This window comes from Aricia agestis, chromosome 19 (genome assembly GCF_905147365.1).
Source record: "Aricia agestis chromosome 19, ilAriAges1.1, whole genome shotgun sequence".
NCBI classification, from domain to species: Eukaryota; Metazoa; Arthropoda; class Insecta; order Lepidoptera; family Lycaenidae; genus Aricia; species Aricia agestis.
In genome coordinates, this window is record NC_056424.1 from 4,707,626 (window position 1) to 4,727,297 (window position 19,672).

Below are 19,672 nucleotides of genomic sequence, written 5' to 3' on the forward strand. Positions count from 1 at the left end.
ATGGCACACTCGGACACTCGGTTGATATTTGTCGAGGACATCGATAAACTAACATAAGTGAGCGTCCTGTTATATTATATTGATATCAAAAATGATTTTTGTTATATTATATAAAAAAATATCATTTTTGCCTATTTTGTCTCTATGTATTATAGTACATAGAGACAAAACAGGCAAAAAGAGAAAAAAAGAAGAAGAAGAACACGGCCATTGTGCATTAATTTGTACCTACATGGTACCTACGGTATTATTGAAAAACGAAACGATATACTATTGAAAAACGAAACGAACACGACTATTATATTATGAAAAACTCAAAGAATATCATTGATATAAAGCGCTGTTATTAGTTATAGTAAAGGGGGGGGACAGAACCATGTAATTGGTGCCCCTCAAGGTCACACTCACACATACACATCGATACAAAACTTTTCCTTCTTTTTATATTGTTTTCCGGAGCTTTGATCATAACATTGTAAATTGCCAGTGGCAAAGGAACTTAAAAAAATTGACGTAAAACCAAAACAGACAGAAAAAAGCACCAAACAAAACACAATATTTATTAATGTTGCTTTAAAAATTTCCTGATTTTAAAGTAAAAAAACGCCTGCTTATAAAGAAAAACCGTCAGTTTTTAAAGCAACATTAATAAATATTGTGTTTTTGTGCTTTTTTCCAATGACTAGTACTGTCCAATCTACTAGTCATTTATTGAAACTTTAATGAAACTTTACAATAATTATTATAGCTTTTACATTATATATGTACATAACTCCTGACTCTTTAAAGATACAATTTTGGGAGTTTCGGCGTTGTTTTAAGAACGGAAAGCATATTATGCTATTATTACATTCATCATTGTCATCATCATCACTACCATAAACCATTATTTTGATTTTAGTCTTGAAATAACTATTCGTAGAATTCAAGAGAAGGTTCATATTAGGAGTTCACCGTGATACGAAGTTCACCGGGTCATCTGGTGAAGTCATAAATTATTAAAAATGCACGTTTTGCATTGCCGCAATGGCTAATGCTTACACGCCCATCTTGAACGACGTTTAGATCACAACTGAACACGACCATCATGTAGATGCGTTGCGACCATTGCATAGCCATCGCATGCGCCATTCGATCGCTCAGCGCTGGCCCATCTTGAAGAGGGGCCATTAAATATTGTCACTTTGCACATTTTTATCTCCAATGAATAAAGTTCTCATAATTTTTATTTCATTTAAAAATGTTCCCGCCTGTCATGACTTTCTTGACAGACTGTACTTGTCTAATGGAGGTCAGTGGACACTGCCCATGGTTAAATAGCCGAAGTGCCATAATATGAAAAAAAATTGACAAATGACCGTGACAAATTATTTCCCGCAAAATATTTTGTTGATAATAATTTTGTCTTTATACGTTTTAAAAGTACGTAGTGATAATAAGGACATTTAATTATGTCTATTCATGTAGAAAATAGTTTAAAAGACGCGGACAAGGAAATATTTCAACAAAGAACACATTTTGTTCCTTGCAAAATAGATGATGATGGTTCTGCAAATGTAAACAATTTTTTTGAGCCGTATGTAATGGATAAAGGCGAAGGCGGTATGTTCTTTCTTCCAGACGTATTTACTCTTAATTAAAGATTTTTGGAACTTTACCCAGTTGCTTTAAGGGTAAGTATTATGCACAGACTTAGATCAAGATCTTGATCTATGTCTGTGGTATTATGTATGTATTGTTCTTTCTAAGATAAACAACTTTTGAGCCTATTACCATCAGTCCTGGTAGTAGCTAGAGAGACACAGGGTACATAGTCTTTTTTGTGGTAGTTCTGCCACTGTAAACATTTGAATTACTAAGGGTGGTATTGAGTAGCTACATTTCATACACAATTTCTATGCCAAACCATGGTTTCTGTATAAATCTAATGGAAATGCATATTCTTATAGACCTGACAGCCACTTTTCGTGGCCACCCTCTTGATGGTAAGAATATGACAATACCAGAAGGCTACACAGGAATACTTGTGTCAGAAACTAAGAGGCCACTAGCGGAAGATGCAGATAGGAAATTCCAGGTATATGAACTTTTTATGTACTAACGGTTATAATGGGAGATTGCCATATAAACTCTGTACATTTTCTGTCAAGCTATTCATTAAATTTAATTGAAGTAAATAAATACAACATGTCCATGATTGTGATTTGTTACATAAATGGTAAAAAAACTATGGTATTTCAATATTGTATGGTTAACTGAATAGTACTAAAAATTATTTCAGGTTATGGGTGGATTCAAAGAATTTGTATACTGGAATTGGGATAAAAAGCCATCAAAGAATGATAACTTAGTGAAAGCTTTAGATTGGATTGATATAGCTGAGGCAGTGAGTATGACATAATATGAAAAGCTAACATTGTTAAGGTCCACTTGTGTCAGTCTGCAAAAATTTAACTCTAGGTTGTATAAATTTTATTTCCCGTGTTCCTCGTACCTATAAGGGCCGCTCTACACTGGAATAGCAGCGGTGAGGCGAGCACTTTCAGTGTCATATGACTTTCAACTTTTTCTTCATTATTGTAATCCTTGAGAAGTCTACGGCTGCCCGTGGTCGCTGGCAGTCACAATTTCTCAAGCGATACTATGTATTACAATAATGAAGATAAAGTTTAAAATCATATGACACTGAAAGTGCTCGCCTCGCCGCTGCCATTCTGGTGTAGCGCAGCCCTAAGGCCTCCTACTGGGGCAATCAAAGTGTTGTGACGTGTCATGTTTTTTGCCTATACCATATTTATCTTGATTGTTCTCATTATGTACTGTTTGCTGTGTGGTCAAATTTTCAACCTCTTTTAGATTCATGAGGATTGACAACGAAACAACAAAGCTTGACCAAAAGATGCCAATGAATGATAAGTAAAGAAAGCCAGTCTTGGCGAAAAAAGCGATATGGACAGAAAATAAGAGACCCAAAATAAAACCATGTCAGAAGCTGAATTTATTTTATTTCTCTTATTAAATATAAGTATAACAATGTGTTTTTTACTATTCTAAACTTACATCACTTATTACTTAGTAATCAATATTTAGTCAAGTAATCAATATTTAGTCACTTTGTTGGTGTTACAACATGTTACAGTCGAGTAAAAAAGCTTTATTACAACATTCTTTAATGCTTTTCTTCATTGTTGCTTGACAAGTGTATGACGCAGGGTTGTATAACGTCGTTATGACGTCACTTCTGTCGTCATTCTTGGAGGAGGGACGCAAGGCGTATGTCGTGACGTCATAGCAGTTATCGCTCGCGCTTTGCGAGCATGAGGATCAGTAGTGACGTCACTGCGGTAGTTTGCCGCGCTTGGCGAGTACTGAGGGCGGTAAGGCGTGATGTGACTGCGGTTGTCTCCCGCGCTTGGGGAATACTCAAGGCGGGAAGCTGTGACATAGTAAAAGGAGGGGAAGTAGGATAACTCTGGCCCTAATTACCTACTGTCTTGGGGTTGTCAACTAGCGGCGGCGCGCGGCGGGGTGGTGTGGGAGCGGCTGTCCGCGCTTCGTTTGCAACCGCATGAACACCGGCAACGTTGCGGTCTCCCGACTTTTAATAATAAGACGTGACTCTTGATTGTGCATATTTCGGCCATTTTCGTGCACATTTGCATGTATATTTCGGCACTTTGATCGTGCATAAAATGTATAATCCGATGTCTTAATAAAATAATTATAAAATACCCTGTAAAACAACATTAATAAATAGTTGGCCAAGTGCGAGTCGGACTTGCGCACGTAGGGTTCCGTACCATTAAAGAGCAAAAAAAGGCCAAAAATCGTGTTTTTTGAATGGGAGCCCCCCTTAATTTTTTTATTTTATATTAATATTATTATTACATATTAAATTACACATACAATTAAGGAATTTGAGAAAAAATCAAGTACCTACTGTCATTATTGATATAGAGCAAAAAAGATAAAAAAAATCACGTTTATTGTTTGAGAGCCCCCCTTAAATATTAATTTTATTTTGTTCTTAGTATTTGTTGTTATAACGGCAACAAATATACTTACACAATCTGTGAAAATTTCAGAATTCTAGCTAAAGCAGTTGTTGAGTTACAGCCTGGAGACAGACGGACAGACATCGAAGTCTCAGTAATAGGGTCCCGTTTTTACCCTTTGGGCAAGTAACCCAAAAAACTAACGCCTGTCTCTTAAAATATGTACTATAATAATCAAATCTATTGTTATGATTCGAACTTTGCTTTTAAATGTGTTTATCTGATTTACAATTAGTCGAATTACTTTTTTAATTACGATTTAAAATAAGTAATTCACTGTAAGTAGTTAGTTAATATACGGTCTACAACACAGAGAAATCGGCAAATTACTATTAAGTACATAAACAAAGCAATAGCGGCAAATTAGTTGACGGATCAAAAGTGCATAAAACATTATCTTATTTATACTATGTTCTAGTGGGAAAGTAGACCTACCTGCCTACCTACTTCCTTTGTGTGATAGAAAACTAATACAATAAAAAAGAAGTAAGTAGGTATCTGATCATCAAGTAAAAATTATATTGTGCTAGAATAAGTGAGTAGTAGGTACTGACCTTTCCTGTTCAACAGGTAATATAAACAAAGACAATTCTGGAATTGTTGCATTATATATTAAAACACCCAAACACACAGCAATAATATCTATTACTCCTGCGATTATGATCGGACATTTTTGATTCGTTTAGCCGCGGCGCGGCGCTGCGCGAGCGTGCAACGTAAAGTGTTAGCCCCGACTGGTAATGCCGAAATACTGTCCGAGATTTTGTTGTGTGCCGTGTGGCGACACATTGATACTATGGCGCACACATACAAGCCGCGCGCGGTGCCTTTGTATGAAGATAACTTACTTCCCCTCCTTTTACTATGGCTGTGACGTCACTGCAGTCAAGGCCTGCGCTTGGCGAGCACACCGAGCAGTAGTGACGTCACTGCGGTAATTTCCCGCACTTGGTGATGCCGTGGGGCGCTAGATCGTGACGTCACTGCGGTCGTCTCCCGCGCTTGGCGAGCACGAGGCGCGGGCGGGGCGGGAGACGGCGCGGACGGCGGGGCGCGTCGTCGGCGAACACGATGGGAAGCTGCATGATGTCGGCGGGCGCGAGTCGCGGTCGCAGCGTTAACGCCGTGCCGCCCGAGACGCGCATCACTCGACCCTCTAAACATACATTATTAATTTGTAAATATGATAGGACTCTATGTCAGATAAACATGGGTTTATTTGAAGATTGATGTATTTTTACATACATAATTACATACAAGTAAATCGGGCAATAAAGATTGACAAATAAAGTGCGTTCATAACTTCAAGTTTCAACAGTGATTTAAATACAAGTTGCATTAATAGTTCTTACAAGGTTAGTAAGCATACTTGCTATTTAAGCGTCATTAAAGTTATTATGACATAATTAACACTTTAACCTGTCGATCGTGGAAAAACGAGACACAATAGAATTTCTATTGTGTCTTGGTCACCGGTGACCATATGGGACTTGATGAATTAAGCATTCATGAGGCATTGTTGAATTTAGATTTTTGGATACCATAGTGTGTACAATTCAAAGGCCTTTATTTAACGATACACTGATCCGATACAAAACTACAACATGGCTTGGAAGAAAAGTTAACTTTATATGTATCAAGAACTTACCTACAACCTCCAGGGCGCGACTCGGTCTGTAACAATAACAAGGACTTAAATTATGTAAGTCCTTCAGCCCAAATTGAGTATGCAAAACAAAGCAACTAATCACCATAGACAAAGCCGTGAGACGAGACACTAAACTATAAATTGGCACAAGTTTTCTAAAGAAGTTCTGCGTCATATCTCACAGGTTAGACAGGAAATCAAATAATATGTTATAACTAGACGACGCCTGCAATCTGTTGCGGTAAACCTCGTTTGTCGCGCAGGAATAAAGACATAGGATAAAAAGTATCCTATGTCTTTATTCCTTTCCAGCGTAGCTAGCACGGGGTTTCCCAGTCGATTCTTCGGAAGAAAGTAATGGCAGTTTCTTTCCCATGTCTACATATCTTATTCCCGAGCATGGCACCACCCATCGACTTGAGTTTCAGTGGACAAAGACAAGAAACTGTTTCCATAGCAACCATTAAAGCAACGGCAATTATTTTTTTGACATTTAGTTTCTTGGTTCTTTTTTTTTAATTATGGCACCTCGGCTATAAAACCATGGCCAGTGTCGAGTAAATGGCGGCAAATTAAAAAAATCGACGTGTAGCAAACTTGTCTATAGCCAGAATTATAGTTTTGATCTACGAAATACGAATAATAAAAACTAAGGAACTTAGTATTCGTAGTTTGTAGATCAAAACTATAATTCCGGCTATAGACAGGGTTGCTATACATCGTTTTTTTTTAATTTGCCGCCAATTTACTCGACACTGGCCATGGTTTTATAGCCAAGTGCCATAATAAAAATAAAAACAGAATCAAGAAACTAAATGTCAAAAGCGGATCGTCATGCTTGACTTATAGATTTTCAAAAGCGAAAGATATCGAGATAGGAAAGAAACTTTTACTCCAATGTTTTTCCGGTAAAACTGTCAAAATTTAGTTTCTTTCGTTTGTCTACGTGCTTGTGCTAGCTATGCTGGAATTCAAAGTATCTTCATACTACAGCAAAATCGGTTCAGAGGTTTGGACGTGAAGAGGTAACAGACAGACAAACATACATACTTTCGCATTTATAATATAACTATAGATAACCATTAATAAGTTACAAATAAATCTAACATGCTCTGTTTTAACATTCTACTATGGTGCCTACCACTTGTTCGCTAATTAACCCAGCGAGAAAAAAATATATATTATGTAATTTTAAAGCAGGGCTTACCAAACTGTGCGTCGCGACACTTGCGACACAGTCCTAGGGGCGTCGCATGTCAACACAACCAAATCGAGTGAGCGCCGCGCGCATTATGTCTATCATATTATATCCTGGGATTCCCGGCCAGTCTAAATCCCCGGTTTCAGAAGCTATTTTCAGAAAATCAAGTGCAGCCTTCACATTAGCCAGCCTTGCTGGCTTTAATATCTTTCATAATTATATATTTTAATCTTTACACTTATATTTTGATTTGGTCATTATTTCTTAATAAAAATAGAAATATCCAAATAGTGTTTTTATTATGATAACCTATGTAGGCTGGTTCTAAAATTAGAAAGTATTTTTGGGGGCTGGGTAGGCGTCGTAAATAAATGACAAAGTCCCAAGGGCGTCACAGTACAAATAGGTTTGGGAAGCCCTGATTTAAAGCATTAAAAATAATAAAACATGTGATAGTAATACTCACGAGCTGACTGGCGACGCCTCGTCTTCCGATATACCTGGAATAAAAATATATTTCAACTATTGGTACTAAGTTGTAGTAACATTTTAAAAGGGCAGCAAGTAGGTACTATATTACATTACGCATTGCATCTGCAAGAAGTGTAACAGCGGCGTCACGTGCACTGCCCCGTGCCGCACTTGAAATTCTACGTGTATCTTCAGACTTCATGTACTAGTTATAATGTAGCGCAGTGTTTATCAAACTTATTTATAACGCGACTTTATGGGGGATATTAGATTATCATTTATATTGGATCCTAGATCATTGCATCATTTATATTGGATAATATGATATAGATAAATGATTCATTTGTCCTTGATCATAGATTTTTGACATTTGCTGAGAGATTGGATCCAATACGGTCATAAATATAGGTGTTGCCAGTTATTTAATATAAAAAAGAGTTTTTAATTTCTTGTTCGTTAATATGTTTCAAATAATGTAATGTAATTATTTTTCTAATTACATACTTGGATAATCTTGCTGAAATAACAAAAAACAAGCCATATTAAAAATGACGATGTCTTTTGACAAATCGAATTCTCTGATATCTAGTAACCCTGACGGCAATACCTGTCAGCGTTAGCGCTCTCCATTGGCTATTGAAACCACATATGACGTAAAATAGGATCAATGAAATATGATAATTGATAATGTATTATGCAGATATGATCAAATGATCATATATATTGGATCCTATATCTACACTACTATTATAAAGAGGAAAGATTTGATTTTTTGTTTGTTTGTTTGTTTGAGTCGAATAGGCTCCGAAACTACTGGACCGATTTGAAAAATTCTTTTACCATTGGAATCCTGCATTATTTCTGCTGAACATAGGCTAATTTTTATTTTGGAAAAATATAAGGTTCCGTAAGATATTTGGGATTTTCGGACGCAAGGTTTAAAAAATCAACCAGAAAAGTTACTTATTTTGCGTACGCTGCCTAAACTATAAAAGATAGAGGCATAAAATGTTCTAAGTAATTATAGATCTTTTAAATATCTACAAAAAAGTCCGCGACACACTATACCTATCTATGTTGAGTGAGGCACAATAACCATTTTTTTATTAAAAAATCTAGAATTTTTTTTGGACTATATTTAAATGCGTTTATTTAAATCATGCTATTGACCCTTATCAAAATAAATTATTTCATCACTAAGTACAGTTAATGTAGATAATATTCGGTCTTTGAATGATTAAAATTGGACGTTTGGTTTTAATGTTATGGCGAAATTAAAATATTACGATTTCTGCTGCACGTTGCGAATTGGGCGTCAAGGCGCGATGCGCGGGTGTGCGTGCGGTAGGGGAGAGATTTAATTATCAGTGCCACAGACTCGCCCGGAGAGTCCACGTAAATATTACCTCGATCGTGGGAATCGCAGACACAATAGATTTTCAATAGTTATGCGACAGCCGGGTGCTGCTTTATTGATTTGATATAGACTATCGTGCTTCATTATTATAATCCTAATTTCAAAAAAGCTTTAAAAGTTATGACTACGAAAGTAATATTTTTAGAACTTTTTATCTTATATCTAAAGACCAGCAGATGGCGTTAATAAGTAACACAAAGTCAATGAGTCTTTGCTATACCGAGCAAAGCTCGGTCATCCAGGTACTGATCATATAAATGACAATGTAATACCCCCCTTAGACATGACAAAATATTTCACGACCCCCCCCCATTGGCTTTTTTTATCATGTATGTATTTTTAAAGATTTCCTTCTGTTAAGCGGGGAATTGACTACCGAGCTGCCCGCGGGCCGCGCGGTCTAGCACAAGTCTGCCGCTTGCCCCTATTGAACACACACAGAACAGGCAAGTCAGTCGAATAGATAGAGAGCTGCAGCTCGGTCGTGGACTCATGGACTCGACATTCTTTTTAACAGATGATAGATCAGCATCGGCATTGATTTCTTTGGATTTTTCAAAAAGTTCGCTGTACGTAGATCGGTGTTTTCAACTTTCCACAAACAAGGATGCGACCGGTAAATGGAAATAAACGAATGTCAAAATTGTTTTTGTTGGATTTTCTTAAGTTTAGTGTTTGTATTGTTTACAATAATATGTTTTAAAATAATATTTTAAGTGCACTCTAGTCGCTCTCCAAGGCGCAAATGACGACGGGCCGCCCGTTGCGACCATTCATGTACAGACTTGCCCGTGCCCGCGTGGGAAAAATGCGATCTCGCGGGCAGGCTGCGGGCACAGGCCGGCGGGCATGTCTGTGCCCGTACCTAGGAATGCCTCGCTGTAGCGGGCGGCCCGGTAGTCAATTTCCCGCATTAAATTGCATCCTTAATCTTTATTTTTTTAAATAAAATAGTCCTTATAACCTCTGGCACAAACCCCTACAAAAGCTTCGCGACCCCCTAGGGGTCGAGACCCAGTGTTTGATAAACACTGATTTAGAGGATTGAAAAATATATCCCAAAACACAACACAATGGGTACTTGTAGAATTATTAGAATGAACATCCTTACCAATAAAAACAGTTTCGCGATATGCTATACAATATATCGTACTTGTATTAGACATTGGAAAAGCCGTTAGAAAGACAGAAGATAAAATTTTGTATAGCTTATCCCTTATGTAACTTTTATAACCCTTTAAGCCCCATAAGAGCACCGGTGATCGCGACAATAGAATACAATAGCATTTCCAAGAATTCGCGATAATATTATATATTTTATGTAATCTAAACACGCGGTATTGATTTTACTGTAGTTTCTTGGTGGATAATGGATACTCATATTCAACACGAACACAATTTTCTTGCACTATTTCCACATTATCTTTATTTAATTTTAATTGATAAAAATTTTAAAGTACTTATAATAATTTACCTTTCTCCATGGGCGGCGGTGGGGGAGGCGTTTCGGGCCGGGGCTCCGCTCGCTCCTCCACCAGCCAGCGAGCACACGCGTGCTGAAATATGAAATATACTACCTTAATAATAATAATTGATTAAGATACCAAGTTCGGAAACCTAAATTTAGGATCCTAAGTTCAGGTCCTAATTTCAGGAAGGATCATAAAAGCAAATTTTCTCACAATCAGAGTAGCTGTAGTAATAAAGTAAGTTTATCTTAATATGATAAAGTGACCGTAGAAGATAATATTATACTGACTGCAATAGCTGCGTCTAGCGCGTGCTGCGGTAAGCGGTGGTATCGGCGCAGGCGGCGCGGCAGGCGCAGCGCGTCATCCGCACCGTGCAGCAGCAGCACCCGCGCGCGCCGCCCCACCTCCGCCGCCGCTCCGCGCCAGCACCCCGCCGCGCGCCCGCCCACCACCAGCAACGCCGCGCAGCCGCCCGACTCCGGCTCGCGCGCGCCCTCCGCCGTCAGCAGCGGCGGCGACAGCAGCAGCAGCCGTTCGCCGCCCAGCCACATCGCCAACGCCGCGCCCGCCCCGCACCCGCCCACGGCCACCGCCCGCCCGCCTGCCTCCGCCCGCAGCCGCTCCAGGGACGTGCGCGCCGCTGCGCCCACCGCCGCAGCCCAGCGCTCGGGCGAGGCGGGCGCGGCGTCGGCGTCCAGGCGCCGCACGTGTAGCAGCGCGCCCAGCCGCGCCGTCCAGCGCCGGTCCGCCGCCTCGTCCCCGCTCGGCGCCCACGCCAGCCACGGACCATCCGCGTCCGGACCCACGGGCTCTGGAGATATTTTTAAAAAATCACATTATTATTATTAGTAGTAACAACAGTTTGGAAATTAATAAAACAATGAATACTCATTACAATCGTAACTGTTGTAGATGAATAGTCAATGGTGCAGTACCATATCGAATTTATCAGTGCGAAATTGCCGTGTTTCGGACGAATACGACTTATTTTTATTTTATTTTAAAAGAAAACTTACAGCTAGTACAAAGGTAGAATTCAAATGTAACAATACAAATGCCAATTAAAAGTTTTCGCGACTAGGTATTTGTTTAGATTGTACATACATTTGGTTGACGTCAAATTGACGCACTGTGGTCTATCTAATATCAAATATATAAAAGAATAAAAAAGAAAGACAACAATAAAAATAATAGCCTATACTTGGATCATCATGTATCAGTAATGTGCAAATTATTATCATAAACTAAATTAGCTTTTGTCAGTAGTATTAAAGTAATGGTCTGTTAACACTTCTCTGAGATTTCTAATATTAGTATTAAATAGATCTACGTCGGTACTTTGAGACGCTGTATTGTACGTTTTGCTAGCTCGATGTACGCATTTTGCCGGTAGGTGGTAGGGGCATATGGAACGTGTAGGAGTTGACGTCTTCTGAGAGAGCCGGAGGGTATTTTGAGCTCAAATTTACTGACTAGTTCCGGGCAATCAATTGAACCACTGAATATTTTGAAGAGCAACGACAAGTCGGCAATGATTCTTCGTTCGGCGAGAGGCAAGATGTGAAATTTTTTGCATCTTTCGATATAGTTAGGTAGGTGGGTATTTGACTTAAACTGTATGAATTTTAAAAACTTTTTGAATATTCTCAATTCTATCAATGTAGGTAGCGTAGTTGGGGTTCCATACGGGCGAGCAGTATTCCAAATGACTACGAACGAATGCACAATAAAGTATTTTAATTGTTTTAATGCGCGTAAAATCAGAGGAGAGTCTAAATATGAACCCTAAGGCTTTGCGAGCTTTTTTAATTATGTGGTCGATGTGCGAGTCGAATAGAAGTTTGGAATCAAAGATGACTCCTAGGTCCCTGACAGTGTTTACTCTCGCTATGGTAGTATCGCGTAGTTTGTAGGGATATTCTATAATATTAGATTTACGGGTGAAGGAACATACGTAACATTTCGACACATTCAAATCTAATTTGTTGATGACACAATAGCGGTAAAAATTATCAAGATCTTTTTGAATTTTTTCGGCATCATCTATATTTCTCACTAGACATAGTATCTTCATATCGTCGGCGAATAGAAGCACTGTGCAGAAAGAGAAGGCAGAAGACACATTGTTTTTAAAAATATTAAACAATAAGGGTCCCAAGAGAGATCCTTGAGGTATTCCCGAAGGAAAATAAGAGCATCTGGATGAGTAACCATTAAGTACTACCGTCTGGCATCTGTTGTGTACGTAGGAGGCGAACCATCTGTACAGATCCCCCCTTATGCCGATAGCTGACAACTTGTGGAGTAGGACAGTGTGATCGAGGCGGTCGAAACACTTGCTGTAATCGGTGTATATGACGTCTACCTGTGCAGGCTGCGACATACAGCTCGACAGGTAGTCCGCGCAGATCGTCAGATTTGTTGTAGTCGACCGACCAGACCGAAAGCCGTGTTGTTGTTCACCGAAACTGTGTTTTAATGCGCTATACACTGGTCTATAAATAATTTTTTCAAGTATTTTACTAAATATGCATAGCTTCGAGATGGGCCTATAGTTCTCGATCACGTCTTTGGGACCTTTTTTTTTACATTATACTGGGGTCTACATACCGGGCAGAGCGGCGAGTGGGTCGTGCACGCGGTCGAGTGGGCGCGCCAGCGGCAGGCGGGCGGCGAGGCGCGGCACGGCACGGCGCAGCTCCTGCAGCATCTCGCGGTATAGCGCGCGCGGGCCGCGGGGCAGCTGCGCCGTGAGCGCGGCGTGCAGCCAGCCCGCTCCGCCGCCGCCCGGCCCAGCCCAGTGCGGGGCCAGCGCGCGCCGTAGCCTGCGCGCGGCCGCCCGCGCGCTCTCGCGCCGCGCCCAGGCGCCCGCGTCGGCGGGTAGAGCCAGGCGCTCGAGACGCAGCTGGCGCAGCGTGTCGAGCGCATCGTCGGCCAGGCGCAGGTAGGCAGCGGAGGGGGCAAGCGCGCGCAGGCGGCGCTCCCAGTCCTCCTCCTCGTCGTCGTCGTCGAGGTCGGGTGTGGCGGGGGAGTCACCGGGCAGCGACCGCTCGGGCGACACGCTCACCACGTCCACATCGGCGGGCGGCGGGGAGCGCGGCGCGGCCGCCAGCAGCGAGCGCATACGCTCGCGCGGCCCCACACCGCGGGCGCGCGCGTACGAGTGCTCGCCCCATACACCTTTTCTGTTTGATTGCTGGAAATACAAAATGGATTTATTTTCATTACCTAAGGCTATTGATTTATACTTGACCAATGACATTTGCTATGTCTAACAAGGTTTAACAATAATGAATTAGTGGATTTTTCTAATGCAAAATAGGTACACCGTACAAGCTTAGCTTCGGGCTTCGTTGGCCTCCAAGAAATCCAGAGTGTACAATGGGAAGGAAACAGTAAAAGAAAATTATAGAACTATGAAAAGGTATTTCTCCATCCCAATTTAATTTTCCTCGGGTGAGTTTAGCCCACACAAACTTTGAACCGCAAGTAAAAGTTACTTAAAATGAGGAAAAAGTGTGCGACAGCTGCCAGGAATACCAATATTCAGAAAAAGCCAAAGTAGGAAAATGCGACAATAGTTATATAACACGGTCAAATTAACTTGATGCATGCATCATGCATGTATGAATGCAATAACCTGCCCACTGCTCCAAAATGACGTCATCAAACTATATTATGTCAAGTTAATGTGACTATGTTATAAATTAATTAAATTAAAAAAATTAGTAAAGAGTTTACTAACTGTAATTAAATTTATAACCAATTAATTACCAATTTAATGTTTCAGTGGAGATAACCTATAATACTTACCTATCTGTACAATTTTTGTCATTATAGAGACAATAAATAAATGTAAAATGCTGTTGTAATTCAAATATTTACGTGCATTAGTTACAATAAATACTCACTTCATCTCCGGCAACATTCAAAGCATAGGCAGCAAGTTGCTCATGGAGTAAATTTGCTTCCATGGATACATCCTGCATAAACCAAAAGTTTATAATTCAAAAACTTCTACAACAAATACTTTTGGGTTTTTGTTAATTCATATTTCATAGCAATGATTATCCATAGGTACCTACTTTACTAATATTACAAATGCGAAAATGTGTCTGTTACTTCTTTAGGCCCTAACCGCTGAACCGATTTTGATGAAATTTGGTACCGTATGGAGATACGTCTTATGTTTTGAGTCCTGGAAAGGGCATAGGATACTTTTTATCTCGGAAAATGCATTTTTCCGAGATAAAAAGTATCCTATGTCCTTCCAATTTTGTCGCAACTGAGTTACGGGCGTCATCTAGTTATTTAATAATTTACTAGGTCTATAAATACTAGTAAAAATGTAGAGTTTTTATTTCTATGCAAAATTAAATTATGGAATCTCGCCTCTTGGTCATAGCTTGCATCAGTTTGAGCTACATCTTTAGAAGTTTGCATCACCATGGCTATCTAATATGTTGATTATAGCTGTTAAAAAACGAAAAGAGCCACAAGACAATATGTATTTCAGTTCATTTCCCAATAAATAAATTTAAAATTGTTAACACAGTACCACCACAAAACATATTTTGCAATTTTGACAACTAAGTACTAACGTCAAAGTCAACTTTGATGCACTTGGTGGTACTTCTTCTTCATCGCTTAAAAATGCAACAAATATTTTATAAAGGTGCCCATACACGGGACAATTTGTCGTTTCGATCGATTGTCAAGAAAATCGTCCAATCGATCGAATTTAATCTTTATTTATAATATATATTCAATATTCATTTTTTTAGTTACATATTTATTTCAGAAATAAAATTAAACTGTATTTTTAAAGAAGTAATTTTTGCTAAGATGTTAAGGGAATGAATAAAGCAAAAAATAAAACATAGTTCTTGTCTCTTCGTTCTTACTCTCATCATTCTGAAGCTAGGTGAACGAACGACATGGTATTGGCGCCAATGTAGTTTTTTTTAAAGATACACAAGTGTCCAGTCCCTCGATGATTTACGAATTTTACAATTATTATGTAGTAAAATATTGACATATTTTGCGTGACAAGCGTGCGAGCATTTTCCATATTATAGCTCCTAGACTAAAAAGGTCAATGACCGCTAGTGCCACCTTAAATTATTATTTTGACTACATCCTTTATTATCGTATGATAACCTTACAACATAATCATCATAATAAATAAATAAATGATAAACTACTAATAAAATAAATAAAAATAAAAAAGCTAAATGCTTTTTTTATTTTTATTTATTTTTATTAATTTATAAATTTTCTCCAACTTCAATTAATTTTACAGTTTTACCTTATATGTTAACAATATATTTTTACTCTACATTTATTTTTAGCTATAAACTACAAAAAGCTTTTAAACGTCTTAACTAATATATTTTTATACAATATACAAAACTAATTAAAACTGTTACAATTTATGAATTTAATATTTTTTTTCCTTTTTATTGAGGAACCCCTCTCAGGTAAAGGCCACTACTTTGAAAATGTAAATACTACATAAAGTCTTAAAACAATTTTATTTATGGTGGTGCCTACAGGCTACCTAGTACAAACTTTACATTTTTGCGTGTTAAAAATTGTCCTAAGTACAAAGTCCTTTTCCGGGAGTTCTCCTCCTGAGTCTTGACTATGGACTCAGGACTAAAGTCTTCTATCAAATTACATCAAAATCGATTTTGTTTAGGTCAAATGTCAACGTTAAGCCTACTTATTAAAATACTAGATGACGCCCACAGCTCCGTTGCGACAAAATTCATTTATAAATAGCAGGATAATATATAAATAATAGGAATCGTACATTTTCCGGGATAAAAAGTATCGTATGTCTTTTCCCGAGACATGTATGATGTATCTACAAATGTAAAATACAAATTTCAGCTAAATTGGTTCAGCGGTTTGAGCGCTAAGAGGTAACAGACAGACAGAGAGATAGACAGACAAACAGATAGACAGACAGACACACTTTCGCATTTACAATATTAGTAGGATTTATGCGGCGTATTACTTTTGACCATACTTTTGACAGTCTGCTGTCTTTATCTTGGTAGCAAACCTTGTAATAGTAGTCGCTAAATATATTTTTAGTCAGAGCCCAGAGGTTAAGCATATCCAAAAATATCATTATCTAATATTTCTTCAGCTTACGTATTCTAATCCGCTGTAAGTATTTATAAACTTTGTATAAAACATACACTAACACAACCAGCATAAAACTGATTGCTGAAACTACGACTACAACGATATCAAGCTGCAGCAGTTCTACCCAGCCTATGTTGGCTGTGGTGGGCATCATGTGGGCGGCAGAACCGTGTCGGATGACGTGCTCTATCCACCACACCACCCTCTCCAATGGCGGCTGGGGCTGGTCCTGCATCAGATTGTATAGCCGCACCATGTTCTCGCGATAGCTGCAGAAGACAATTACGTGAGATTTGACACCCTGAAGAAGGAAGTCAAGGCGGTGAAATAAAGCCATTTTAAATTGATAACAAACATCTCGAAAGAATTGACCCTGATATTTAAGATGAAATCTTCTAGTACGGAGTTGGTTTGTCACCACTGCATACTTCTAATTTCTATACTGTCAACTGTGATCTTAAGCATCCACCCTGTCTTTGTTATCACTAATCAGTAATTAGTAACTTAACGTTATTATATTTATCAATATTTATATTACGAATTCACAATAATTATTATTATCGATCACACTCCATGTAACTGTCTATATTATATTAGTTAAATACGATACGAAATTACGAACCTCTTATCTGAATATATGATTTTATTAATAGCATCGGTGAGCGCTTCCTCGGTGAGTTCTTCTATAAAAATTCTTATTCCTATGTGGTGTTTCTCGAATTTTGCTACGTTGTACCACTGATCAGTGAAAAGTGGTATTCCTATTACGGGCACTCCTGCTATTAATGCCTCGTCTAATGACTGTAGTCCCCCTTGTGTGATGAATACTTTGATTTTCGGATGCACTAAAAAATATACATTTTAACGTCTTAGTTACTTACAGCTAAAAATTTTAGGAATTTTGTGGCTTTAAAACACACAAAGTTTGCATTTTAAACGGTATATAGAAACGATTGTAGATTAGATATTTTAATTGTGTATACCCTTGAATTTTTCCTAAAAAATTACCTAAAAATAACAAGTTTACTTACTCAAGATATCTGATTGTGGGAGCCACTTGGAAACTTTGATATTTTTAGCCTTTATTGGTATTTCTTCGGTGTCCCATTTCATTAGCACATCATAGGGCAATTTGGACAATGTTTCGAGTAAAATCTTGACTTTGTCTGATGGTAGCGCTGATGGTATGACATTGCTTCCAAAACTAAAGTACACTACTCCGTTTTTAGATGAGTCTAAGAAAGATTTAAGATCCTGTAAAAGTAATTGCCATTTCATAATTACTTTCCTTGTAACACTTTAAAAGTGCGCCTTAAAATACTCCTCAGCGAATTTTCTGATACAAATTATATTATTGTAAAGAATCTGTACAAATATCTTACCTTTGGCAATTCTTTGCGCTTCGTCACATGTACGTTGTTCATGTAGATAACATTCGGAGGCACTGGCTGGTTATCAGTCCACAGTGGATGGACGTTCAGAATCAACATCTGAATATTCTTCAGCATCTCGTCTATTGGCGGTATATCCAGTCCAAAATATTTCCTCAGCACTTCGTTCTCATACGCTCCAATATGATAATCGTAGATGTATTTAAATTTATAAATATTGTAAATATTTCTAATCCTCTCCCACATCGTCAGGTTATATATTTTGTTGTTCCACGGATGAGGATACAGGATGGGGTGTGTGAATGCACCAATATAATGATCATTGAATATCACCGGACCCAAAGAATTTATCTGAATTACGGGCACTTTGTACACATGCGAAAAAGCCAAGGCCGGTCTGACCACTCCTTCCACTATCAGCAAGTCGAAGTCACCTTTTCTCTTATTTACGATGTCCTTGACTTCCTTTAATTCCAACTGAGCGTCGAAAACGATAGCCAGGTACTTATAAACTTTGAGGACTTGGTCTACAATTCCCTCATCAGCTTTCATCACATCATTCATCAATTCATTCCAAATCCTGTATGATACATCATGGACATCTATTTCTGTTAGATTCTTTGGTGCTCCTGTCTTGGGGTATTGAGGGTCTGTAGTGATGACGACCACCTCGTGTCCTCTGTTGACCAGCTCATTGATGACCGGTCTGAATGGAAGTTGGTGGCTGATGGACGGCGTCTGGAGAACGGCCAATATTCTCGCGGAATGAATTTGAGTGACTGTCGCGCTCAGCGTGAGGAGCAGTAGTATGATCGTCATCTTTCTAACGATAGATGCCGTGTTCGGATCATCTGGCTATTTAAATGTAGCCATCGATATCATTTAACCTTAGATAACGTGGACAGTAATGTACTGTCTGGATTGTATGACTCTGCAGAACCTGGATCTTGTCGCTATAATATTATCATGTCATTTTGCTAAGATAACGCCGGACCCTATAATAGAATTATGTATAAATAAAACTAGAAGTCCCGCGCGGCTTTGCCCACGTAAATTAGGAATTTTACGGAAAGCGTACATTTTCCCTCAAATAAATAGCTTATGTCCCTTCACGTGGTCTACTCTATATATGAGCCAAATAACATAGTAATTGCTCCAGTAATTCGTAACATAAACCATTTCTAATATTTTTTCCCGTTTTCTCCACATTTTCCTTCATTTCTTCAGTCCTATTAGTCTTAGCGTGATAATATATTATATAACCTTCCTCGATAAATGAGCAACCATTGAAAGATTTTTTTAAATTGGACCAGTAGTTCCTGAGATTAGCTCGTTCAATTAAACTCTTTAGGTGACAGGTTTATAACATTGTAAAGATTTTTTTTAATCGCTAGACAAAATCGAGTCTCGATCTAAATGATTATGTAAAGTACCAATAATAGGCTCATAATAGCCTCTTAATCATGGGACGATGCATGGTAGTAGTAATGATGATGAATAATGAAATTTGCATAGTAGCATATTATGCTTTCCGTTCTTCAAACAACGACGAAACTTCCAAACTTGTATCTATAAAGAATCAGGAGTTCTCTCAACACTTTCCGAACCACGGCCATGGCGCCGACGAATACCTGGTATACCAGGTATACGTCGGTGCATAATCTTACTTGTTGGTAGCATAATATGCTTAGAATACTTCTCACGAAACCGAAGTCACCACATTTGTTTCCATATAAATTTTGAGGATTTCTCTCGATTACTTATGGATTCCTTCATTATATACTTTTGTGAATATAGTACCAACTTAGGATGATACCCTATACACCAAAAGAAAAAAAAAATGAAAATCGGTTCACAAACG

General features: G+C 38.5%; 3 protein-coding genes across 3 annotated transcripts; 1 reads left to right on the plus strand and 2 right to left on the minus strand.

Annotated features, from left to right (window-relative positions):
- Positions 1-1,394: 1,394 nt before the first annotated feature.
- Positions 1,395-2,993, plus strand: LOC121736875 (ribonuclease H2 subunit C). The gene is made up of 4 exons (XM_042128346.1): positions 1,395-1,602; positions 1,950-2,077; positions 2,282-2,386; positions 2,857-2,993. The coding sequence occupies exons 1-4, from the start codon at positions 1,452-1,454 to the stop codon at positions 2,869-2,871; spliced, it is 399 nt and encodes a 132-aa protein (XP_041984280.1). The 5' UTR covers positions 1,395-1,451; the 3' UTR covers positions 2,872-2,993.
- A 1,883-nt stretch (positions 2,994-4,876) lies between these two features.
- Positions 4,877-14,827, minus strand: LOC121736738. Its single transcript, XM_042128124.1, has 8 exons — positions 14,657-14,827; positions 14,176-14,247; positions 12,875-13,460; positions 10,552-11,075; positions 10,267-10,348; positions 7,371-7,404; positions 5,704-5,729; positions 4,877-5,211 (listed from the first exon to the last, which is right to left on the minus strand). The coding sequence occupies exons 1-8, from the start codon at positions 14,711-14,713 to the stop codon at positions 5,036-5,038; spliced, it is 1,557 nt and encodes a 518-aa protein (XP_041984058.1). The 5' UTR covers positions 14,714-14,827; the 3' UTR covers positions 4,877-5,035.
- Positions 14,828-16,235: 1,408 nt separating this feature from the next.
- On the minus strand, positions 16,236-18,675 carry LOC121736611 (UDP-glucosyltransferase 2-like). The gene is made up of 4 exons (XM_042127921.1): positions 17,803-18,675; positions 17,452-17,674; positions 17,043-17,265; positions 16,236-16,689 (listed from the first exon to the last, which is right to left on the minus strand). The coding sequence occupies exons 1-4, from the start codon at positions 18,628-18,630 to the stop codon at positions 16,407-16,409; spliced, it is 1,557 nt and encodes a 518-aa protein (XP_041983855.1). The 5' UTR covers positions 18,631-18,675; the 3' UTR covers positions 16,236-16,406.
- Positions 18,676-19,672: the final 997 nt, after the last annotated feature.